Source organism: Astatotilapia calliptera, chromosome 10 (genome assembly GCF_964374335.1).
Source record: "Astatotilapia calliptera chromosome 10, fAstCal68.1, whole genome shotgun sequence".
Taxonomy (NCBI): Eukaryota; Metazoa; Chordata; class Actinopteri; order Cichliformes; family Cichlidae; genus Astatotilapia; species Astatotilapia calliptera.
Genome location: NC_137431.1, coordinates 11,072,902 through 11,099,952, shown reverse-complemented (window position 1 = coordinate 11,099,952; position 27,051 = coordinate 11,072,902). Strand labels below are relative to the sequence as shown.

At 39.9% G+C, this 27,051-nt stretch overlaps 1 protein-coding gene across 1 annotated transcript; it reads right to left on the bottom strand.

The window, feature by feature from the left end:
- Nucleotides 1-25,931, bottom strand: tmem164 (transmembrane protein 164). Its single transcript, XM_026181918.2, has 6 exons — nucleotides 25,112-25,931; nucleotides 13,986-14,035; nucleotides 11,572-11,638; nucleotides 9,859-9,937; nucleotides 4,123-4,223; nucleotides 1-1,437 (listed from the first exon to the last, which is right to left on the bottom strand). The coding sequence occupies exons 1-6, from the start codon at nucleotides 25,547-25,549 to the stop codon at nucleotides 1,231-1,233; spliced, it is 942 nt and encodes a 313-aa protein (XP_026037703.1). The 5' UTR covers nucleotides 25,550-25,931; the 3' UTR covers nucleotides 1-1,230.
- Nucleotides 25,932-27,051: the final 1,120 nt, after the last annotated feature.

The following is a 27,051-nucleotide window of genomic DNA, read 5'->3' as shown; positions in this document are numbered from 1 at the left end:
TGAGCTACAATCACCTTTATTTTCAATACAGCACATACACTCAAACTGATAGAAATACAAAAGTTCCTCTTATCCCTTCTTTGCAGTGAAGTTTAGAATATGCTACAGTAATATACACACACATCCCTCATATTTGAAATGATACATACCATGACTGACATCTTCTAACTTATCAGTTAATACTTCCTTTCAAACGGGCCATGAATAAATGACCCACAGTGACCTGATGCAGAACATCAGATGCATTTCTTAAAATACAAACTGGAGTGTGGCTCGTTACAGTTGCGGTGGAGAGAATGGATGTTTTGTAAGATACATTAATCCAACCCAGAAAGACACTTTATCTTGGGAAACACCGAATTCCTCCCACTCGAGATTATACCTCACTTATTATGGTCTAACGGCACAATAAAACAAAGACTAATAAACAAAAAAACTCCTTCACAGAGATAATATTAACATCCCACTGTAGATTTCTGGATCCTCTTTCACTGCTTTGAGTCGCAGTCTGTCCCCTGATTATCACAACTGGAATGATCTGAACAAGTTGGAGACAGAAAGGCAAAAGAAACCTCCACGGCGATGCTTTCATAACCCGCACAGCCGTGGAGTCAAGTGGGAACAGAAGAACGCCAGAAAGCTTTCAGTCGTAACAACACAGAGTGTCAAACAGAAATCCTCACGCTATACACACGCAGTAACTTTTACAACTGCTCAGATTTTCATTCAGCTCCAAAGTTCAAGTTTGAAGCAAATAAACTCGCTAACATATGATCTAGTGCAACTTTAAAAAAAACCCCCGACAACAATCAGAAAAGTGTAACAGCTGGAGATCAGTAGTGACATTTGGGTGACCCCTATTTTCTGTCCTCAAAGCTTAAAAAGAAGCAGCTGGAGTAATTGCCACAAATTCGCTGACATATTTCTGAAAATAAAAAACAACAACAAAAAAAAAAAACGAACAAGGGCTAAAATCTGGCCAACGCCACAATTCTAAGTGCCAGCTTTAAAATGCCCAGTACGTTTGTGCATGCAAGCCAACTACAACGCTAAAAGAATGACACGAAGATTCACTGGCCCTGAAATGCTCGCTTGTTTCTGTGAAACAAGTCTTAAAAGATGCATTAAAATGTTGATTTAAAAAGAAAGACAAAAAAAAAGACACTGTAAAAGCAGGCATTTGGAGTAAAAGGAGTGAAAGGCTAGGTCTGAATGCACCTTCGTGGACATTCAGTCAACTTTCTTGCTGCGCAGTCTGAGTGTGTCCAGCAGGTATCTGCAGGCGGTGCCGCTGTGCTGCGAGAGGAGTGTGAGGAGCTTCCCGTGGATGAGCGTCAGCAAGGTCTGGTGGCCCGTCGCCCAAACCCGGTACCAAGGGCCGTAAAATGGATCGGACACAGCCGGGCAGAGCATGTTATTCAAGTTGACCTCAGTCGCCTGGAGGAGAGCAGAGACGAGACAGAGTAAGACCTAATTTGATGCCAATATGAATCCAAATTTATCCAGTGGATAATTCATTATTTTAATTTTTTTAAGCAAACATTATGGTTGACTTTGCTGTACATATCTTTACAATCATTCTCTTCCAATAGATTTCAGCTCCAAAAAGCAGACACTTAATTGACTGATGTCAGACTTCATTGCCTGGAAATCCTCCATGACTTATTAACCGGCTGTTGAATGAGTCGTATCATTGTAATTACTAAAGATTTTCAGGGGTTTTACAACCATTTAGTCAGCACATGCTAGAAAAGACAAACATCAGCACTGTGGGCCTTACAATCACAATTCATTGATTACTCTGTACTATCATTTTTCAATCAAGCAGCTACTCTCTGCCCTCTTTGTGCCAGAAACACCCTGGAACTTAAAGCTGATGAATTGCTTTGTTAGGGAATAATGCTGATTTGCATCCAGCAGAAAATAAACTGAATGTTGGTCCAAAATAGGAGATCAATTTGGAGGCAACAGGCTGCATAATTTTTTACTATAAACTCTAAAGTTGTGAACAAGCCAAACAGGGAGCATCAGTGGATCATCAATAATTAGGTGTTAATATCTCAGGATTTATGACTAACAATATCACACACACACTTTGTTAGGTACACCCGTTCAACTGCTCATTAATGCAAATATCTCAGCCAATCACGTGGCAGCAGCTCAATACCATTTAGGCATGTAGACATGGTAGAGACAATCTGAGTTCAAACGTAGCATCAGAATGAGGAAGAAAGGTGATTTAAGTGGCTTTGAATGTGGTTGTTGGCACCAGACTGGTTGGTCTGAGTATTTCATTAACTGCTGACCCAACTGGGAATTTTCCCACGCAGCCATCTCTAGGGTTTACAGAGAATGGTCTGAAAAGAAGAAAATACCCAGTGAGCAGCAGCTCTGCTGGTGAAAATGTGTCATTGATGCCAGAGGTCAGAGGAGAATGGCTGGACTGTAGGTATTCAGCAGAGCATCTCTCAACGCACAGCATGTCAAACCTTTAACCGGATGGCTACCACTGCTAAGAACAGGAAACTGAAGCTACAATTCTCACTGCACAGCAAAATTGGACAGAAGATTAGAAAAACGTTGCTCGGTCTGATCTCTTGATTTTTGCTGTGTCATTCAGATGGTAGAGTCAGAGTCAGACTGTGGTTCAGGCTGCTGGTGCTGTAATGGTGTGGATATTTTCTTGGCACAGGTGGGGCCCCTTAGTACCAAAGTGAGCACGATTCAAACACCACAGCCTGCATGAACAAGCCAAACAGGGAGCTGACCGTGTCCATCCTTCTATAATCACAGCGTACCCCGTAATCTGCTTTCTTCAACAATGAGCTCACTGTACTCACTGGCCTCCACAGTCACCAGATCTCAGTTCAATAGAGAACCTTTGGGATTTGATACAACAGGATATTTGTATCATCTGCAGCATCTGCAGCAACTGGTACACAGGTTGTCCTTCCTTGAAGAATTTTGATAAGTATTACCAACAGCATGCTGACAACAGTCCACATGAAGCTCTGAGCCTGTGCTGTCACAGTTTGGCCCTCATCGCTCAGAAGCCTACGCCTGCCAAATTTTCCTGCTTCTATTACAAATAAACCTCACTCTTCCCTTTCTACCCCAGTGACACCCTGTTTAGTTTATTTTTATTACTCACTTATTATTTTTAAGAGTAGTATAAAGGAAATGCACCTACAGTTTGCTTGTACAAGCTGGTATAAAATGATCTGAATCAGCTCTTTCGGTTTTAATATTTACTTATTGTAAATTATTTATCTGAAAATTTAAGTATTAACTTTGTAAAATGGGAAAAAGAGGTTGTTTGTTGGTGTTCATAAGCACGTCGCATGTTCAGAAACAGGCCTAACATGTGTGCATCACTGTGGGGACCAGTTCAGACATGCATGGATTAAAAACATGACAATGATTATACCTGCTGTCTCTGTTTAGCTGCCTGCTGCAGACCAATCCAAAAATTGGCAGATGATTAACTATCCAGGACATATTGGGGGAAAAGTATGCATGTTGCTCAATGAGAAATCATTCAGAGTACTTAACTAAGCTCCATTTTATCAACTGCAGTGTGTAATGTTTTTTAGCTCTAGATAAAAGGCCATAATTTTAAATCCAAATATACATTTTCTTCACTTTTAAATTGACCAATAGTTCTCCTCGTTCAAAGTTATGCGTGTTGGTCATTTTAAGTTGGATACGAGAGTAAATGGTTGCGATAGTGTTGACCTGCTCAGGGTGTACCCCGCCTAATGTCAGCTGAGACAGGCTCCAACCCCTCCTATGACAGAGTGGATGGGTGAATGGATGAACAGCTCTAGCTACACTGTGAACTCTAAACAAAAATATCTAGTATTTTCACAAGGGTTTGCTCATTAAGCTTAGACCTTAACAGTCTAGGCCAATGCTGAAATACTTTTTTCCCTCTGTACCTGTGTAACTACTATTTTTTAGGTTTATGTTATTATTTTTTTTTTAAAAACAAAAACCTACAATTTCAGTTTGTTTGTTTTTTAAATCTTAAAGCTTTACCACAACTTTATGTCTAAGGCAGTGATGGTGTAATAAAAATATAGTGAAATAGCACACAGTGTCCAGCAGAGGGCTCCATCTTACCAGGCCAAGGAGCTGCAGGAAGGTGAAGTGATAGAAGAACAGGATGCCTGTAGAGAGCACAGCCCACCACATATCTCCCAGAGGCTCAGGCTTGTACACACCTGCAAAAAGAAACACTTTGAGTTAAAGAGACAGCAAACACACAAAATGTGTCATATGTGCCAGTCCTGGCCACCTGTTTGACGACATGTAATCTAGAGAAGAACCAAAAGCTATTTCTATACACTTCCTCTTTTATGTGTCCTTAACACGTCAGCAGAGTTCATAGAGAGAAAGTGGAACCGCAGAAAAAACAAGAAACAGGATATGGTGTCAAACTGGCTTTTCCTGTTTGCTCATTGCTGGCATTCGGAGGACAAGTACCAGGAAGTCGTATCAAATGTGCTCTAATTGTACAACCTTAATTCTGAAGATATTGGCATGCTGTAAATGTAATGCAATTTAATGCTTTAAGCTGCATTTATGAATGGGACAGAAATTAGGCTCTGACAGGATCATTCCTGCTTTTAATGCAATGCACACTGAGGGAATGACAATCACAGGTTTCCAATATTGGTTTTCTGTGTTCTTTGCGCACAGAGATTTCTTCAGATTTTCTGAATTTTTGATGATAGAGATGCACTGTAGATGAGGAACATTAATCTGAAATGCAATTTATCGCAGAATGGAGAACCGCTGCCCATTTTCACTTTTTGTTGTTGCCATCAAAGTCAAAACGAGCTAATATTTTTCACATGTAAAATGTGTGAATTTAAAACGTGTTCTACTGTGAAGAAATTACAGCTTTGAGGTCTGCAAACCATTGCATTCTGCATTCATTTATATGCTAAACAGCATCCCAACTTTTCTGGAATTGGATTTGCATAGGCAAGAAAATAACCCCATCTGTTGAGCTCTACTGTTACATTGCTAATAAACATGATCAGGCACTTCTATTCTATTACTGGGTTACAAGCTTGAAAATTTGCATCGATGTCAGTTTTACCAGTTAAACAAGATGAACTGTCATCTGTGCTTACAGATCAAGGTTTGAATAAAGTTGAATAAACGTTGCTCCCACTGATGTCCTGCTTTAGACTCACTCATTTAGTTCCTTTTATCAACCCCTGGGTTTTAACAGCTCAGATGTCTTCAGTAAGAGCTGTGCTCATGTTCAAATCTGTCTGCATTCACAACACGTTGCATAAACAATTTTTAGGAACCATGTTAACTAGTTTACTGAGATTGGCAAAATCAAAAAGAGGCACACAACAAGGAAATAAGACTAGTTAACAAACTAGAAGTGAAACTTCCAGAGAGTAAACATAACTGAGTGTGGATCACCATGAGCTACAAAAAAAGGCATCACTCACCAAGTCCATAATCAGAAACTATAACCTGGTCGCTTTTTTAAACCCAAGTCCATATCCAGCTTTCAAAGGCTCTCTATTGTGCTTTACTGAGCTTTCAATAATGTCTAATGCATAATAGATCTACTGTTGCCAAATAATCAAAAAATTAGTCCAATAATTCAGTTAAACTTTAACTAATACAGTATCAAATCATAACAATAGTGGCCTCAAGCTTTACGCTGTAAAGTAAAGACACTACAATAATGCAGAGAAAAGCCTAATAATCAAAAAAGATTACCCCCTATGGGCAAGCACTTGGCGACAGTGGGAAGGAAAAACTCCCTTTTAAACAGGAAGAAACTTCTGGCACAAGGCGGCTCAGGGAGGGGTAGGCATCTGCCATGACGGGTTGGGATGGGGATTGGTGGTTGGGTTCAAGTGATGGTGTGTGAACAAAATAACTGTCAGTGAATTTTTTTCAAAGTTGTGCAGTCACATGGCTTGGACACACTGGTTTTTCCCTTTGTGCTTACTTGTAATTGTCCACTAAGTTTTACCACAGACATTGTCAGTCGGGACACCACATGGACAAGGGGGACAAAGTCTTTTAATCTTTGAAATTCAGGTGTTTTGGCGCCTATTACCACATACACAAACACTTGCAGAAAAATAGGTTGTTTTACAGAGCTCTGTACTCGCTCTGTTGTAATACGAAGCCACCGTTGCAACAAGTCAGTGTTTGAAATGTCTGGGAGGGATGAAATTTCACAGTTATCTGTAAAAGGTTTTATTGCATCTAGGAGCGACAGAAACTTCAGCCCATGCCAAGCTACAGAGTGGGGTTCACAACTGTTGAAATGCACTATATGCAAAATTCACCAACACTCTTCTGACACCACTGTTAATTTTGTTGACCAATGATTTTCGTCATAGTTTTTGTCCATGACTTTTATCATCGGGCGAAAATAAGAAGATGGCTAAATAAAAACAAATGTAGGAGGGCAAAAACTATGATGAAATGTACTGACACTTCAGTGATTAAACATTTTACGAAAATATTCTGGAGAGATGCAATTCAAATCAGACATAATCAAGTTGTGTTGAAAGAAAAGACAAGTTTGGAAGTGATCTCCTTGTACTGTAAGGTTGGATGAGCACATTTGATCTGCCCCTGTGTGTGTGTGTGTGTGTGTGTGTGTGTTTGTTTTAATGGTCCAAATAGGTCCTAACTAAATCAAAATTTGCTGTCAAAATTACATGATAACTGCAGAGTCCCAAACCTCCTCTGACATTATCGTCAGCACAGAAACTGCAGTTGGTGCTTCGTAGTATGGGTTTCTCTGACATTAAGCACCAATGGCAGTTCCTATAGATGTAACATGTAAGAGGTGCAGTACTTTCAGCCATAAGCAGTATGAAATCTGCTATATAGAGATTGAGCAATTTAGTAGTACTGTTTGAAAGTTAGCTGTATTAAAGGGCCTCCTGTATATGGTTGTATGAGACTCCTTTTATGTCATCCAGGTCATTGTAGTCTAAAGAGCTAGGTTTTTATAGCGGGTTCACCCGAAACCTTGGCTGATTGTGACCTACACCCCTTTTCACATCTTGGCTCGTGTGATTAGGTGGAGGATCAACAGGGAGTATAATTCTGAAACACGTACCCTAAAGCAGATGACTCGTAATCTGGAGAGGAAATGGCATGTCACAAATCTAGAGGATCATCATTTAGCCTGGAGAAATAGTTTGCTGCTTTATAAGAAAGCCCTCCGCAAAGCCAGAACATCTTACTATTCATCACTGATTGAAGTAAATAAGAACAACCCTAGGTTTCTCTTCAGCACTGTAGCCAGGCTGACAAAAAGTCAGAGCTCTTTTGAGCCAACCATCCCTTTAACGTTAACTAGTAATGACTTCATGAACTTCTTCACAAATAAAATTTTTATCATTAGAGAAAAAATTACCAATAATCATCCCACAGATGTAATATTATCTACAGCTACTCTTAGTACCATTGATATTAAGTTAGACTCTTTTTCTCCAATTGATCTTTCTGAGTTAACTTCAATAATTACTTCCTCCAAACCATCAACGTGTCTTTTAGACCCCATTCCTACAAAACTGCTCAAAGAAGTCCTGCCATTAATTAATTCTTCGATCTTAAATATGATCAACCTATCTCTAATAATCGGCTATGTACCACAGGCCTTCAAGCTGGCTGTAGTTAAACCTTTACTCAAAAAGCCATCTCTAGACCCAGCAGTCTTAGCTAATTATAGGCCAATCTCCAACCTTCCTTTCATATCAAAAATCCTTGAAAGAGTAGTTGTCAAACAGCTAACAGATCATCTGCAGAGGAATGGTTTATTTGAAGAGTTTCAGTCAGGTTTCAGAGCTCAGCACAGCACAGAAACAGCTTTAGTGAAGGTTACAAATGATCTTCTTATGGCCTCTGACAGTGGACTCATCTCTGTGCTTGTCCTGCTAGACCTCAGTGCAGCGTTCGATACTGTTGATCATAATATCCTATTAGAGCGATTAGAACATGCTGTAGGTATTACAAGTACTGCGCTGCAGTGGTTTGTATCATATCTATCTAACAGACTCCAATTCGTGCATGTAAATGGAGAGTCCTCTTCACACACTGAGGTTAATTATGGAGTTCCACAGGGTTCAGTGCTAGGACCAATTCTGTTTACATTATACATGCTTCCCTTAGGCAGTATCATTAGAAGACATAGCATACATTTTCACTGCTATGCAGATGACACCCAGCTCTATCTGTCCATGAAGCCAGATAACACACACCAATTAGTTAAACTGCAGGAATGTCTTAAAGACATAAAGACCTGGATGGCCGCTAACTTTCTGCTTCTTAATTCAGATAAAACTGAGGTTATTGTACTCGGCCCTGAAAATCTTAGAAATATGGTATCTAATCAGATTCTTACTCTGGATGGCATTACCTTGGCCTCCAGTAACGCTGTGAGGAACCTTGGAGTCATTTTTGACCAGGACATGTCCTTCAACGCACATATTAAACAAATATGTAAGACTGCTTTCTTCCATTTGCGCAACATCTCTAAAATTAGAAATATCCTGTCTCAGAGTGACGCTGAAAAACTAGTTCATGCATTTATTACTTCCAGGCTGGACTACTGTAATTCATTATTATCAGGATGTCCAAAAAACTCCCTGAAAAGCCTTCAGCTAATCCAAAATGCTGCAGCAAGAGTCCTGACAGGGACTAGAAAGAGAGAGCATATTTCTCCTGTTTTGGCTTCCCTTCATTGGCTTCCTGTTAAATCCAGAATTGAATTCAAAATCCTGCTCCTCACATACAAGGTCTTAAATAATCAGGCCCCATCTTATCTTAATGACCTTGTAGTACCATATCACCCTATTAGAGCGCTCCGCTCTCGCTCTGCAGGCTTACTTGTTGTTCCTAGAGTATTTAAAAGTAGAATGGGAGGGAGAGCCTTCAGTTTTCAGGCCCCTCTTCTGTGGAACCAGCTTCCAGTTTGGATTCGGGAGACAGACACTATCTCTACTTTTAAGATTAGGCTTAAAACTTTCCTTTTTTCTAAAGCATATAGTTAGGGCTGGACCAGGTGACCCTGAATCCTCCCTTTGTTATGCTGCAATAGATGTAGGCTGCCGGGGGATTCCCATGATGCATTGAGTTTTTCCTTTCCAGTCACCTTTCTCACTCACTATGTATTAATAGACCTCTCTGCATTGAATCATATCTGTTATTAACCTCTGTCTCTCTTCCACAGCATGTCTTTATCCTGTCTTCCTTCTCTCACCCCAACCGGTCGCAGCAGATGGCCGCCCCTCCCTGAGCCTGGTTCTGCCGGAGGTTTCTTCCTGTTAAAAGGGAGTTTTTCCTTCCCACTGTCGCCAAAGTGCTTGCTCATAGGGGGTCATATGATTGTTGGGTTTTTCTCTGTATCTATGAAGCGCCTTGAGGCGACTTTTGTTGTGATTTGGCGCTATATAAATAAAATTGAATTGAATTGAATTGAATGACCCTCTTGGGGGGACACTCCCCTAGGACACATGTTAAATCTGGGATTCGACACCATTTGAACTTTGAACTGAAGAAGCTTCTCGGATGAGAGGTGAAACGTCTTCAAGCAACTTAAAGAAGTCCAGACGCTTTTCCTTCCAAGCTCTTTAGAGAACTCCTTTTAGTTAAACTGGTTTTATAGTTGCTCTTCAGTATCATCTATGTAAGTGGAAATGACCAAACAATCTTTCATTAACAGACACTGAACAGACAAAACAAAAAGCTGGTATCCACAGCATCTCAAATGACACAGACAAAAAGTGAATCCATCCATGGAGATATTATCACTTTGCTCGGCTGACATGTGAAAAGTCAGAATGAAGAAACACCTACCTCCTTTCCTGAAAAGATAAACAGGCACCAGGTACATCATGGAGTGCTGGATGTAATAGATCTCTTTCTCAAATGGCAGCTGAGAAAATGAAAAGCAAACAAACCACTTTAATTCTTTTACAGCACCCAGATATAGCAGAACAGCCCCCAACTTGCTCTGGGCCCTGAAATCTTAAAGACCTGTGGCCTTACAGTCTCCAGCTATGCTACTGCTTAACAAGCAACCATGACAGAACATTACCCAAGTGAACAAAGAGATGGAAGAACAGCAGGTACACCGTCTGTCTATTTTAGCTGCCTTTATAAGGCACCTTTCTTCTAAAAATGTATGGCCTCATTAATGATCACTGTCATCATACAAAATCTATAATAATAATAATAATAATAATAATAAAATTGTATGAAACTTGAGTGTTTACAGCAGTTTGAAGTTGGAGCTTTCGTTTCTCAGGGATTACGTGTACATATGTTGACCATGTTTTTTTTGTTTTTTTAAAACTGGGTGGAGTGGGTGGAGACGAGTGTCGCGGTGATTTGTGAAAGAAGAATGGCAGCAAAAGTGAAAGGGAAGATTTACAAGATTGCAGTCAGACTTGCTATGATGTCTGGTTTAGAAACAGTGGCGCAACCAAAAAGACAGCAGGAAGAGCTGCAGAGCCCAAGATAGATGGATAGTTTAGAAACAAGTGAATCTCATGGACATTTTAAAGACAAAAGTTAGAGAGGGAAGGCTGAGATGGTTTAGATATGTGCAGAGGACAGATGCAGTGCAAATATTGAACAACAGATGTTGAATATGGCTACACCCTTTGTTTGTCCTGCTGTCAGGCAGCAGGAAAAGGCAAAAGAGAAGATTTATGGATGTAAAGCAGGAGGACATGTAAAGGGTTGGTGTGACCGAGGAGAATGGTAGGAACAGGCTTAGATGGAGACAGATGATCCACTGTGTCGACCACAAAAGCATAATATGGGTTCCCTTTTATGGTATAACTCAAGAAACGCATGAGATCTTTGTCCACAGTGTTTTTTTTAATTTACAAGTGACTGATGTAAACTGCCTCTTTTCCTGTTGGTTGGCAGGCACGTAATGTTCAGGGTGCAATCATAGTTTAGTGTGCTCTGTAAGAAATACTGACATAAAGTTTATTGATGTTATAAAATGCAAAACAGCTGTGTAAGCCTTCATTCCCTGCTTGAGAAAAACAAGTTTATCTGATAGGGAACTGCAGATATGGCAGAACAGCTCAGCCTTATTTCTGTGAGAACTGTTATAAAAGGAAAAGCACTTAGTCTTAATGGCTATGCTGGTTTTTTTTTTTAAGTTTAAAACTTACCAAAGTGACTTCATTCAAACAGATCAAGTTTAAATTTGTGAAATATCTCCTGCACCCACTCAAGCTGCGCCTTGAGTGAGTCAGAGCTTTCAATTTTAATTCAATCGTTTTATACGGCGCCAAATCATAACATAATCATCATCATAGGTCTCTTTACACAGCAAGTTCTAGAGCTTACGATATTATAGAGGAAACCAATGATACCTGCACAGACACAGTGTAGTCTTTTTCAACACAACATCGCCGTTCCAGAGGTAAGTGATAACATTCGTTTAGCTGCTCAGTGAGTGCGACACTTAACCTTGTACACCTTGGAGACCTAACAAAGGCTAGAAGAGGGCTGCTCATAAATGAGATCTGAAGATCACGGTCTACTTACCAGTCTGGTGTTGACTACAGGGAACATTAAAGCAAGTAATGCACCATTCAACATGTGGACCTGCAGCCTGAAAACAATAAAAATGTCAGACATTAAAAATACCTACAAGGTCACTTGCTATTTACCTAATCTGTGTAAACCTTTCTGAGTCATGTTAGTTTCTCTCCTGTCCTTCTGGTTTCACTTTGCTCTCTTCCCTCTCCAGACACAGAGCAGCGCAGAGGAGAGAAGTTACCGGGGTTGAGCTATGGTTAAAACAATAAAGGCTTTCTAACAAGTGTGAGTCTGTCTAAAGCATCTCTTTCAGATTTATCATCAATGAAAGAAAAGAGGAAAAAACAGAATAGGAGAGGGAGGGAAAAGGGCTGTTATTACTACACTCCCCTCTTGACTTCTGCAGGCCATTTGCCCTCCCCAAAGCATTCAACCCATAGAAGACTCTGCCACTACTGACATATGAATCAATTCCAGCTGATATAAGGGACAGAGGAACAGGTGGAGGACAGCTTAGATTCTATCCCATGTTGCCGAAAACCAATCAGACTCCTCCCTGATGCTGTTAGCAGCAGCTGTCTCTTACTCTTTGTTAAGGTCAGTTTCTTGTGGGAGCGCTTATTGTCTAAAGTCAGGTCAGTAAAGTTTCAGGCGATCACTCTCAAAATAAATTTGCTTTGATGTCACGATTTAACAAATCAGTGCATCCATCTACTCATTCAGACTAATTAGTATAATTTGGTTTGAAGCTTTTAGTTGCACCATCCAGCGCACACATATAGCCTATCTGCTCCTAGTGGGAGCTGCGATGCTTATTTAGTAAACCTGTATAAATAAACCCAGCATAAGGAAAAATGTGTCTTTTGAACTAACATTAATGTTAAGAGGCTCCAAATACAGAACAGAAGCCAAGGAGCATGTGTGTCAGAGTGTGGAGCTCCATCTATCTCCTGTGACTGCTCTTTTTGTCAAATGAGCCAAAATAACTGTTGTGACAGACGAGGTCGCCGGGAAAACAGCAGTGCCGAAGTAATGCCGCTTCAAATAAGTCCGGCTGTCACTCTTCTGAAAAGCGGTTCATTCAAATTCAAAATTTACAAAGCGTAACGAGCATTAGCGACCTTATATTTTTCCATCACTGTAATTAATTGCATGTCATAGGCCAAGACCTGAACCTCTGATACTGTTGTAGCGTAAACATCTACTTTATGTAGTAACTATTTAATATGACGCTGCTCCTGCTAATTTTACAATTTTTATTTGGCAAGTACAGTCCAGTGGTTGTTGAACTGCCTTCATACATAAAAGGGATAAAGATGTAATCTTAAACATAGATTTACCATTTGCTACTGCAGGAGAATCTGAGCTTTACACGCAACAAGCAAACGTTTCCAGCAGCTACTACTTCACATTACAGAAAGGTACAGTGACTGTTATTGTGAAGCAGTCACAGGAAATGTAGCACATCAAAAATGTCAAATATTAAAATAATAAAAAAGGATCTATTTTAAACTTGTTATGTGCTGTGCTCATTGCAGGTAGAAGACCAAACCCTCTTTGGTGGGCAGCAGGATTAGTTGGGGCATTCTACACGGCAGTCACTTTGAAACCGTAAATGTGGTGAAATAAACTTGAGGTTTGCATGTTTCAGTTAGTGGGCCTGGTTCCACACCACCATCACAGAGTAAAATGCCATGTTTACACAAACAAATGACAAGCGCCTCGAACAAAAGGCCATGACTCTATTTCTTACATAAATGAGACAAATTAAAATATGTTGTTACGACAACAAATGAACTAGCCGACTATGTGAACGAACATCTTGACCTGGTGGATAAATAATGTTGGCAGTTCAGTAATTCTTCAAACGATTGGATATTTATTGGGGCATGTTTCACATTTCTATTCCATGTAAGAACCAGCTTTTTGTGGTTTCATAAAGTTGCTATGACTCTGTACACTGTGTTCACTGTGAGGCTCCCGTGGGCTACTGGAACAGAAAGTGACCCTGCTTGTATTTATTTCTGAGTAAATCCCACATCGTGTTCCCACCGGCAAAACCAGAGTCATTTCTGCTGAATAATTAACTGCTCAGACCGGATGAGTTGTTGAAGAGGAGACTATAAACCCAAATACATTACTATACAACTGCTTACTATGGGGGAAACCAATAAGTAATTACAATCAACGTCAACCACAATTTGGATTATATGAAAACAAAAACCATGAGCTTTGTCTGCCCAGTCATTAGACGTTACATTCAGCAGGACAAGCGGCTCATATGGCAGTCGTGGCCTTTCTACAGTCTGCACTAAAAAACTCTATATTTTGCCAATTCAGACCTTTAAAGTTTAACTTAAATGTAGACGACAAGTTGAAAACACTAAACAGGAAGAACCCAGGAGTGCACGTACGCTCACCTGAACACAACCATAGCTGTCTTACATGGCGGGCAGGCCAGCAGGAAGATCTGTTGAGGAAAGCAGAGAGAAATGAGCAACGACATTATTGCATTAAGCTCATACGGTTGTTATGGAACAGCTCGAAGGCTTTTAAGAGCTTTCAGCTCCGAGTTCTGCAAGAGAAAATGAACTGCTTTAACAAGTTTGTGCTAACACAAGAGCAGAAGCATTGAACAGAACATCCCAAAGGCAACTGTGAGGTCTCCTTAGTCCAAATTAAGAAAAAAAAAAAATACATAGAAGAGGTTCAGACAAGAGGATAGGCCCACAATTAGGATGGAATTTGAGGCATTAGAGCTGCTGGGTGTTGGCACTAATGAGCTGATTTCATGCTAAACAATCTCAGTTCACAGCTCACTACTTGGAAGTCAGCTTTCACAAGAAAAGGGAGGCAGCATTTGAAAACAAAGGTGAAGTGACTTCCTGATATATTTCCATTGCCAAAAATGATTTCTACCAACAATCTGACTTTATTCTTGTAAAGGAGAGTGGATCAAAAGACAGCCTGCAATCTGTGCATGGTGATTGGGCTACTGGGCCCCGAGAATAGTTCAAACAGGAATTTGTTCAAAACACCATCTGACACACGAAAACTTAGTTTGCCTGAAGGCTGGAAACAGAATTACAGAAAAGAAACTGACCCGAGATTCATTCTCCAAACACACAGTTGATATATTTGGTTTGTTTTTTGTTTTAAATGCGTCTCCGGGATTGATCTGTGGCGTGCCTATCAACTTTATTAATCTGCAGCGTGTGTGGGACTATTAAAAAACACTCAGACTTTCATAGTTATATTTACATCTTCAGTCTTTTCTACATATTTCCCCCTCATTCTAACACGTGAGTCATGTTTCGCGTTTTAAAACACCACAATAAAGTCACGAGAAGGAAACAATGCGTGAAAATGTTTTGCCGTGGATAAAACGTGCTTGCCAAAGCTGACAGTTTGTTGGTTCCTGCAGATGTCATTACTGTCAGCCTCCATTGTAAACAGGGGTTGGCGATACGTTGCTGGCAGTTAAACGTTGTCACTTTGATAATTTGTCTCATGTCTGAGCTATCAAAGCAATTAGACAACGTTCTGCAACTTGGAGCCCTCAAGTCTCTCATTTTAAATGAATAAGAAGTCGTTATAAAATAAACATGCCATAGAGTTGCGAGCTATTATCAAATAAATGTTGCATATAATTGGTTGTACAGACTATGTAAGGTTTCTTTAGCTCATTTCAGTCTCATATGAACACTTCTGTGTCAATCAGTTTTGATATTGTGTGACGATTTAATATTTTGCCTGAACGTGGCAGTGATGCCGTCATTTTCTCCATCACCTTTCAGCCAATCACCAGTTTATGGCACCTGTTAATCGCTAGTGTAACGCTACCCTTTTGGCATTAGTGTCACTTTACCCTCTGATCCTTTACTTATTTGTAACGGCTTGACCTTGTTCACTTTTTGCATCACAGAATCAGAGGAGAACATTAAATTTGCCTTTCTTATGTTTGTCACTCCTTGCTTGACTGTTAGCCAGAGCCTTAGGGCAGCCTTCACTGCAAAATATTGTTTTATTTGAACATTAATGCCGTGAAGGATAGAAGTATATAATTCACAACATTCGCTGAAGTATTTTTCTTATAACGACAACTTCCACAGTTTTGCAGTACGAGCCAACTAAGAAAAAAAAAACAACTGACAGTCAACATTCAGCAAATAACATTAACATAATATCATAAAATGTCAAATGTTATAAAGGGTTGTATTTGCACACATTTTTAAGAGAAGTAAGTGGATGCTTTTCTGTATGTGGCAGCAGTAAAGGTCTTGGCTCCAGCGGTGCCATTAGCTCTACTTTAACAGCACACAAGAGAATAGACTCAGAAATGGATTTCATGCAAATTACTGAGCAAGAAGATTTAGCCCATAAACACTTCTGATTGTTGACTTTATGCAAGCAAAAAGAAAGAGAAATTCATGTGGTCATGCCGGCACTCCAACCTTGGACGGACACTGATATTCCTCAATCAAAATAAGTTGAGTTCATTTGAAATTATGCTAAGGTTGGGTCTGATCCAAGAAGTATTCAGGGAAAGACGTTCTGTGTTAATTCAATTCAAAATCCCACTTAAGCCTATAACTAGGATTGATCTCTGGGTGGGACACTGGCCCAAGAAGTCATGATCCTATTTATAGGTGAGAAAGACTACTTAAGTGTAATCCAGTGACTGCTGTATATTTTCAAAGAAGTCCTGGATTAAAAAACAAAGAAAGGAAAAAAAAAGGTATAAAATCTGCTGTGATGCAAGTACAAAAATATGCAAATCAGGTATGCACAGTAAAAATTAGGTGTCAGTTAATGCCAGATCTGACGTTCATTTTTTCACTGAACAAACTAAAAGGTACAGAAATGAATCATATTTGCGCTCTCTGAGAAAGGCCATCAATTAATAAGTAGGTACTAGATATTTTTATTTCCTGGTTCAGGAAACGCAGTTCTCTCCCGTGCGTCGTCACTGGCATGTTCTTCGATGCTCATTGAGTTAATTGGCATTGACAGGAAATGACTTCCTGATTGCTGTGAACATTGACAGAGTTGTGACCATGAACCTTCCAGGAGGCGAGCTCAGTGACAAAAGACAGACTGGTATGCAGTGTGAATTTCGCTCTGCCACTGAAAGCAAACAAACTGGGCTGGTTAACTATTTAGCGTGCTGACGGAATTGTGTGAAGCAAGTTTTTCATAATTAATATGAGAGCCTGTTTTGTTACCTGAGCTGTAGGATGGATTAACAAGGCTGGAACTGGGTCCACTCCTCACATACACTGAAGCTAAAGCTGGTGAAGCTAATCTGTAATAAGTCCAGTTTGTTCTTTGTGGTCTATTACACAGTTTACAGCTGTAGGATTTCTCTGCAGGAAACACATCACACAGTGCGTCATGTGCTCAAAAAGCAACGCATTGCGAGTGGGTGTTTTTGTAGTCGTCAACCACACTAAAACATGCAAACCTCAACCACACAAGTGCATCAAAATGCTCCCATATCATAGAACCCTTGTAATTTTCAAACCCATGTAATTCTGTTAGAAATAAAAATACCAGCATGTCAGATTTCACTCTAAAATGGGTTCATTCATCATATAGTGAATTTCAGGGTGTGCAAGAAACAAAGAATTGCTAAAAGAGTCATTTTGACACCCATAGAAATCAATGAAAAATGCTCATGGCATCCTTGGTTGCCTAGCAACAGGTTGTTTGTTTAAACATATTTTGATATCAAGGCCCTAACGTTAGCCAGAACTAGCTAGATGAAGCAATTGATAGGATTAACATACAACGAACTATAGGTAACTCCATATTTGATATTTTATATTTAAGTGGATGAGCGGAGAACCAGGCATGTTGCTGTTGGCTGTGCAGAGCAGCGGTGCACCCATGGCTAAACGGAGCAGAGTGTCCACAATGTGGAGAACTAATATGAGGAAATAAATATGACTATGTAAATAAATGCCAGGGAAAGGGTCTAGACTGCAAAGAAAGCTCAGAGCACCAATAATACCGCCCCCCCCCCCCCCCCCCGCCAACAACAACAACAAAAACAACAGTTAATAGAATTATCTCCACTTGTATAATCACAGTAATGAGTCAAACCAGCCTTGATGCTCTTGTTGTACTAATAAAGACACTGTTAAGTCTAACTGCTGCTTCTCCCTATTAATTTTACAGCTGAAACACAATTTTATCTCAAGGTACAGCTTGCTGGAACATTGTGCCCCAAATATTGTCAGGTTCCTGTTGCCCTTCTACTAGCAGTGGAGAAGGAAAAGACCAGAAATAAATATAACAATAATTAAGTAGTGTTGACTCGAAGCATTTTCTGGAATTACAGGGAGTAAAAGGGAAAGCAGTCATTCAACAAGACAAAATAAATAAAAAATTTGAGAACATGACCTTGCAGACAAATATAGTTCAGCATGGGCGAATATGATGGGGACATTTAAACTACCTTCACAGTGTGTACCAACTTGTGTCAAGGTAAGGGTACAGCTGAAAGTTGTTTGCATAGAAAGATAAAGGAGTTATTTATAGATTAAAATACATCATTGCTAATAAGTCAGACTTCCTTTTAACGAGTGCAACCATAGAGTGACATGCCGCAGTGTTTCGAGTGCGATGCACATGAGTAAACATACTGTGATGCTCAGGGTTATTGCGACAGCTGCTACATTAAATGTGGCTATACCTAACGATGAGGCCGATGATCTGTTATAATGGTGCTGATTATTTTTGCCATACACAGACTGTTAATATTGCGATACATCCATTTATCGGCAGCCTACGCGCATCCATTCAAAGCTGCTGCAGAAATGCAAGATACCTGCTTTGCAGACAGATGACTTGACGTTTCCTGCAGCCGACAGCAACATTTATCACGTGCCCACGTGATATCTGTTAGCTGCGAGTTCAGCTGTGCCTGGCGAGATCTACAAGGGAAGAAAGTTCACTTGATAAAAGAAGGTCGTGTGTCTTTAACTTGTGGGGAAAAAAAGAAGAAAAAGAAAAAGGGAGAATCCAGTGGCAGGCGATGCCTCATTTGGACAGCGTATAAACGTTACACTGTATGGATGTAAATGCCTTTAACCTTTATCCCTGAACACTCATGATGACAAGCAAAGAGCTCAGACAGAATCCAAGGCTCTACGCCAGGGGTGTCAAACATAAGGCCCAGGGGCCAGAACTGGCCTGCCAAGACTCCAATCTGGCCCACTAGAAAATGTGAAAGAGGGATTTTAGAATAACTGTATTTTTTAAATAGGATTTTTTTCCTACAGCTTTTCCTACTGATAAAGACCTGCATGGCCATTTATAGTGCACTGAAGTAACAAATAAACATTTAAATAACATAATGACTATTTAGTACATAATTTTCCATTTTCAGAGCGAATCCACTGTCTGTGAATTAAGAAAAACTTGGATACCAACATTTTTGGTCATTTTACACAGCTTAGAGCTACAGCTCAGAAATGCTGACAGATTTCTTTCATTTACAGCAGAATTTCTGTCATGTAGAAAACCAGACTTGTTATTAAAACTGCACTTTTTTATATGAAGATATTTGTGGGACTTGCTGTGTAAACACTTTCACTCTAAATGTTTCACTGGTTTGATCCACTTAAGGTGATAGTGGGCTGCAGGTGGCTCACGTACAAACATATTTATGAGGGAGAGCCAATGAAAAAACTTCTTTATGTCGATAAAAACAGAATGGCTTGTTTCAGTTTCAGACAGCAGAGGGACCGCACCAGAGTTCAACACAGAATCTATGTAGAACATACAACGTAACCTACATAAGCGGTTACAAGCATAAATGTCAGTGCTGGCATTTGGTAGTTAATGCCAGCACTGACACTACCTGTCAGTGCTGGCATTATACATGATGGAAACAAACAAAAATAAATGCTGGGACTTCTCTCCTTCTGGGTTCATGGTGTTTTTCATTCCCCATTGAAGTGTAAATCAGTAAGGTCGGACTGATGAACAGTTTGCACAGAGGTCCATCATAAGCAGAACACAGAACTATGAACCTGGAAATTTGTATAATAGGTCTTTTAATAGCTGTTATGTTCAAGCTCTTTGTTCTTTATCTTTGTGCAAGCTAGTTCTGAAATCTAGAAATCTATAAAACGGCAGGGGAAGTTCGTACTGTCTTCGTATTAGCACCAATCGCAAGCCATAGAAGAAGCATAAAGTGCGTGCCCCTCCATATATCGATTTCTCCAACTTGATATACCCATTATGTGATTTAGTTGTTTATGGAACCACACCCATTTCCGCTGGCCTCAAACGGAAATACACGATAATAAACTGATCAGTCGGGAGACCCTCAGCGTGCCACGATGACTGCTGCGGTACTATGTGGTGGAAAACGTACGAAAAACCCGTGCTGCTGGATGTGAAGCACTCAGTCATCACACACTAAACTCCATCCCCTGTGGGGCTTTCTCACCTTGATATTTGCTCATACTTGCTGCTCTGTAAAAGCTCCTACTGACACCGCCTCTATTCCTCCACCTACAGATACTATCAGAGGGGTAGTTTTAGATTGGGTCCGGAGTTATTTAAGTGACAGAAAGCAGTTTGTGAAAATAAATGGTGGTTGCTCCTTATGTATGGACATTGCTTGTGGTGTACCCCAAGGGTCAGTTTTGGGTCCAAAATTCTTCAACTTGTACATTAACGACATCTGTAAAGTGTCCAAAGTATTAAAAATGGTTCTCTTTGCTGACGATACAAACATTTTTTGCTCTGGTGATGATCTGCAGAATTTATTGGAGGATATGACTAATGAAATAAGTGAAGTGAAGTTCTGGCTTGATAAAAATAAATTATCATTAAATTTGAATAAATCTAAACTTATGTTATTTGGAAATAGTAGTTTAAATACAAATGCAAAGATTCAAATAAATGGTGTTGATATTGAAAGAGTCAGTGAAAATAAATTTCTGGGGGTAATAATAGATGAAAAACTTAACTGGAGAGCTCACGTAAGATATATTCATTCCAAAGTATCACGAAGCATTGCAGTACTAAACAAGGCAAAACAGGTATTCGACAGAACATCACTTCATATTCTCTACTGTTCACTGGTTTCACCATACTTAAGCTATTGTGCAGAGGTCTGGGGCAATAACTATAAAACCACATTACATTCACTTTTTATTCTTCAAAAGAAAGCAATTCGAATCATCCACAATGCAGGTTATAGGGAACATACAAACTCACTATTTTTGCAGTCTGAAATATTGAAAATTGACGATATAGTGAAATTCCAAACAGCACAAATTCTATTCAAAGCAAAAAATAAAGAACTGCCAGGTAATATTCAGAGTATGTTTTTTTTGAAAGAAGGAAGTTATAATTTAAGGGGTTTTTGTAACTTCAAAACAATGAAGGTACGTACTACAAGAAAAGGCTTTTGTGTTTCTGTTCAAGGAGTGAAACTATGGAACAAACTGAATATGGAATTAAAGCAATGTCCAAACATAAAACTGTTCAAAAAGAGTTATAAAAATATGATCTTCTCGATCTATAAAGAAAAGGAAAATATTTAAATTAAGTGAATGTCTCTATTTAAAAACAAACAAACAAAAAATTCATGATGTGATATTATAGTATATAGTATATCAGAAATCTGTTCACTATTTTTATTACAAATTATATCAGTAAGGAAGCTGACTAAATATTCACTGATAATTTATGGGACAGGGGTGGGATTAAATAAGTGTATACTTCTTCCCACTCCCTTTCAACATGTAAATTAATCAGAATGTTTTTTTGTATGTAATTTGTATAGTATATTTTTTTTCTCTCATTTCTTTTCTAAATGTACTTGTATATTGTTCACATGTTGAAATAAATTACCAATCAAATACTATGACTGTGCCAACAAGCACCACATTTTCCCAAAGTCGCATTGCTTTGTGCTCGGAGAAGGAAAATATCAAACTCACTAGCACACCAAATTTGTGTTTTCAAGAATAATGCCAGTCCTCTTCAAAATGTGGATTTGGTTAACAGTCATGAAAACCAGCTGCTGCATAACAACACTGAAAGGCACGCAAACTGACGCAGTGTAGCAACGAGAGGGTATTTTCTTTTCAACAGCACAGAGGTGGTGTTCGTTCCTCATTGAGTGTACTTAAGAGTGAACTGAAACTCACTATTGTTTCCAGATGCACAGCTTTAACAAGCTCAAATGAGACAGGAAATAAATGGGTGCTTGGAGAGCTCTGCATCCCTCTTTAGATGTTTTTATCTGAGGTTTCCATCAGGCCTGAAAGGGATTAAAACCACACCCATACGCTAGAGATGCAACATGAGGAAAGTGTGATCACGATAGGAGCTCATGCATGCATGAAACAAAACAAAGAACAATTAATAAGCCACGATTTCTTTAGAAGAATGTTCAACAAAGACAGCCGAGCCCACAGGCACTACCTTTAATAAAGCAAGAATGCAGGAATGCATGACGCCTTCTCTTTTCCAGCTTTTTTTCTCCCCACATGAGATTCAAGCTCCAGCAAGCACGTGCTACAAATAATCAGTTGGTGCCAGTGTCAACACCCCCTCACCCACCCCTCCTCTGGATGGGAGAAAAAAAAAATCTATACGCAGATGATTTTCACAAGTTGTGAAAGCTGTACAACTTCCTTTTAAAACCCATTTCCTCATTTGATCACGCCCCTTTTAACACCAACAACACATACACTGCTGTCCATCTCGCCCTTACATCAAGGACATTTTACTACAGTCAGTCAATTTTTCATCACAGCCAGCAATTCTTCAGTGTCCGCTGGTTGTCATGCTACCTCCCTGAAACCTGAAAAATCCATCATCATTGAGCACATCAGCTTTGCTCTACTCTTCAATTTTCATGATGACTTGTCACATGGCAGTCATGCACCATGAAGATCAAGCAGTCTGCATGTGTAAACAAGCAGGTACTGCATATTTTGACTCATGATGGGGCGGCTGTAGCTCAGGTGGTAGAGCAGGTCATCTACTGATCGGAAGGTTGGTGGTTGATTCCTGGCTTCCCCTAGTCTGCATGCCAAATATCCTTGGGATATAGGGCTGCCACAAACGATTATTTTGATAGTCGACTAGTCACCGATTATTTTTGCGATTAGTCGACTAATCAGATCATCATCCATTGGACGTAAAACTACAGCTTATTGCACCAGCAGCATCTGCTCTTATATAACTATCATTAGCTTACAGCTTTAAGTGTTTAAGGTCTGTGCTAACTAAAAATAAAGACAAGATGATAGTTTATTAAATTTTAATGAAATTTGCAGATTGTTTCGGTGAAGTTTAATAAACTCCTTGCTATCTAAAATATACCCCAGAATATGCTCCAGAATATACCCCAGGACACTGGGGTATATTCTGGAGCATCTCACACTTCTGATAATCAGTTGTCTGCTTGAGTTTATTCAGCTGTGTAAAAACTATAACTTTAACCTCAGACAAACTGATTTACTCAGGAACAAATAAAATACTAAAAAAAAAAGCCAAACAATAACATTTTAAGTTATCTAAGTGACTCATATATATTTAACCTGAGTAGCGAAAGACGGCAGTGGGTTTGAAAACGATTTGCGGGGAGTCCGGTGTTCTCGCGGCGCTAGTGAGCCTAGCCCCCGGCTCGCTAACGAGCTAGTGGGTAACAGATGTCTCCGAAAACGTCGGAGCGCTTTTGAAAATATGTGGTGTCCTGATAAACCGAGCAGATATTTGAGGTTTACACAGCTACATTCTCGCCTGAAAATATGTTAAACGTTTATTTTGTGACCCAGAAAGAATAATAAGAGTAACATTAAAACTAACTAGCTGCCGCCATTGTTGGAAACTGCGCTGGGCCGCGCTATGAATTCTGGGACACAGCTGCTTCTTCTTCTTCTTCTTCGGGGTTTAACGGTAGCTGGCATCCTTGTACATGCAATGCTGCCATCTTCTGTTTCAGTCCGTTATTACACTCTTAAATCCTGCCACTTATTCCTGCGTCTTTTGTGATCTTACAAAGCTTCAAACGACGCTTCGACTATTAAATCAGTCGTCGACGATTTTGATAGTCGACATAATCGTGACTAGTCGACAAATCGTGGCAGCCCTATTGGGATATTGATATTGCATTAAAGTTGTCTATTGAAGATGTTCATTTGAGGATCCTTCCATTATGTTAACTTTTATTACAAGTACGGTCAGAAGGATTTCATACACATTGCATATTTGTGCTTATTTCGAGTTGATGTTCGGTTCATTAAGGGTCTTAAGCGTCACTGGCGTGACTGTCCAGGTGATACATGCTGAGGGAAACTAGAACATAGAAGGATGATTGCATGCATGCTTACAATACATATAACACATATAATCTAGGAATGTGTCAGGCCTGAGGCCTTAACTCATTTGGTGTCTCACTATATTTTACTCTACTTGGCAACAGATGACCACAGTCAATAATTAGCCCCAGAGACCCTGAGGGCTTGAAGTTTATTACCTTGTATGGAAGGTGTTATAGAAAAGAGAAGTTCTATGTCTGTTTGTAGCCATTAAAGATGTACAAGATGTACCATTAACTGTGACTAATGTCTGGAACCTATTTTTCTGGGCCCTCCATGGTTTGTCTCACTGCTCTACATTGATCGATTTCGCGACAATACTAACCCCAAATTGCTCTCCGGTGTATCCATCGGAGTATGAATGTGTGTGAATGTTAGCTATAAAGCACTTAGAAAAATGTGCTTGTGCGAATGGGTGAATGCACAAGTTGAGTAAAGCGCTTTGAGTGTTCAGATGAGTAGAAAAGCGCTACATAAGAACCAGTCCATTTACCATGATCTAAGTGTTATTTAACACATAAGAGCAAAGACACAGCTCCCTAATGCTGATTAAAGAGTTTGACATCGACCTCAGGCTGGAATTGACCTCACCGGCTTACAGGCTGTTGATACAACAGCTTCATAAAATAATATTTGGAGACAAAGAGGGGGACAGCTCTGGTTTCACAGCCAAGGAATGAACTTGAGATGTCTTCTTTCGTGGCAGCACTGGACCAACTCCCTAACACACGGAACAATGATGTCCAAACAAGGCTCAAACTTGTACTTTCTTACCGAATTTCCTGTGGTTTTTAGAATCAATTTGCTTCTATTACTTTATTAAAAAGCTTTAAATGTGCTACATATATTAGTTTATAATTTCTTCCCCTGTTCTAAGCCTCGCATGGCTCAATAAAAAGCATGCTCATGTATCTCAAGGCGCCATAAAGCCATTAAGAGACAGTGATTGCAAAATATCGATCAGGGTGCTCCACCAGAGCTGGAGATGGGTGAGATCAGGTCAACAACCAGTTAATGAAAACAAGGGCTTCGAAGTCCAGCCAGCACACTAAAATTTATACCCCATCAACCCATCAGCTTTGAGAGGACAGCTCGGAAGAGAAGATGACATCTTCTAATAAATCCCCACTAGTCATACTCGTAATCCTAAAGGGCACACATCAGCTCTTTCCCTCCAGTGTCATGCTTACCTGCACCATGGTGACGACATGGCAAGGATTCAGCAGATATATCAAAGTCTTGGTTGCAAACTTGAAGCCAACCTCCACTCCGAAAGTCATGCACAGGGTAACCAGCAACAGGTTCTTGCCCAGACTATCCTCCTTTGCCCTTATGCAGTCTTTCCCGGCTACTCTGAGCTCTTTGGAGATGTTTATTTTCTTCAGTGCCACCAGAATCTCCACCAAGGAGATGAGGACGATGACCAGACTCTCGCTGATGCGCTGCTGTGGAGCGAGGAAGGCAGCACACTCGGGGCCCCCGTTGCCCTCAAACTTGGGGTCCACCCCGCCGTAGATCCAGTCCAGCAGGCTGTATATGTTATATCTGGACATATTCCTCTTCTCGTGTTGGAAAAGATACGAACAGGATGGAATAAAAGACGCCACACCGACCTCTTGGCGAAACATGAACTGCAAGATTTGCCTTTCGCAGCTCGCCTCGTGGTCGACAGATAGACATGTATAGACTGCCGCCCCGGTTCGTCTGAGCTAGCTAAACTACCTCATCCACAAACGGAGGAGGAACTTCAGCTAGCGACAACAGACAGCCGTAGTCAAGATTACCAGTGGATGCTGCCGGTGGTGGTGGTGGTGTTAGAGGGTGCTGCCAAGCCTCTCTTCTTTCACGTTCCTCACACACTTAGCTCGCTAGCATGGACAGTTAAACTGTAGTCGGCATCATACAAAGCAAGCCAGTGCGCTGGCTATCAGCTCTCAGACACATCAAGCTGGAGAGCTGGTATAGTTAGCATGTGTTAGCAACAGCGCCGACAGCCGTTAGGTAGCTAGCTCATCTACCGAGCCTTACTGAAACGAACAGGTATACATTATAGATTTGACCCCGAGTTTTGCCTTACAGGCTCATCACAATGCTAAAGGAAGATAAGATAAGATAAGATAAGATAACCTTTATTAGTCCCACACGTGGGAAATTTGTTTTGTCACAGCAGGAAGTGGACAGTGCAAAAGTTATGACGCAAAAATTAGAATACAATAAGAATAAATACAGTACACAGCTGTACAGAAGGAAGCCGAAATATAAATAAATCTTACATCCAAAATGAAAAAAAGAATGCAGTTTTCCTCTTATGTGAATTTCCAAATTAATCGATACCATGTTCAATTATATGCTAATATTAAAGTTCGAGATATTGATGTCTGTATATCTAAGCTATGTTGTTACGTCTCATTAATCACTTGATGTTCACAGGTGATATTTACGACTGTTTGAATGTGCAATTAAATTGTAAAAAACTCAAAAGAAACTAAAAAAAAAAAGGTTTATTGAGTGACCCGAGGAATTAACTTGGTTCAATGAATATACACACTGCCTGAGTCTCTCTTGAGGGCACATAAAACAGTCTCTTCTTTGACACACGTGACACTTTCCGATGGGGCGTTCAGGGAAAATACGGAAACCTAATACTAAGCATCTCGTTGCATTTGGGAGAGGAAAAATTTAGCAGCCAGTCAATACAGGCATAGTAATGTTTCTGTTTAAGTCTCCGTTGCTTTATCAGTACAAATCACTAATGCTTTCAATTCAGTTCTATTTAACTTTATTTATTTGGCACCAGTTCACAAAAATAATCCCCAATGTGCTTCTTTTTTTAAGATGAATACCAGTCATGATCCTTATGAAAAAGCACTCAGAAAGTGATAGTAGGGAAGAAGAGATTTTCTTGAAGTGTAAGAAATCCATCAGAAGCTAGTTCTGCTACCAAACCATCTATTGTAGCTGGTTGAGAATGACGGGAATGAGAAGACACCAAAACACGAGTACAAGGACACAAACAAGAGAAAATACAATCTATGTGCGTGAGAGAGAAAATGACATGCTTTAGTCATATATCAACACTTCTCCACAAGGGCAACATCTAGGCTAAAAACAGCTGTTCACTTAAATGCAA

Coding starts and splice junctions, on each gene's coding strand:
- tmem164 (XM_026181918.2), bottom strand. CDS start 25,549: ATGTTTCGCCAAGAGGTCGGTGTGGCGTCTTTTATTCCATCCTGTTCG. Junction 9,938..11,571: donor CTGTAGTCAACACCAGACTG/GTAAGTAGACCG, acceptor TCATTTTCTCAG/CTGCCATTTGAGAAAGAGAT. Junction 1,438..4,122: donor TCCTGCAGCTCCTTGGCCTG/GTAAGATGGAGC, acceptor GCTCTCCTCCAG/GCGACTGAGGTCAACTTGAA.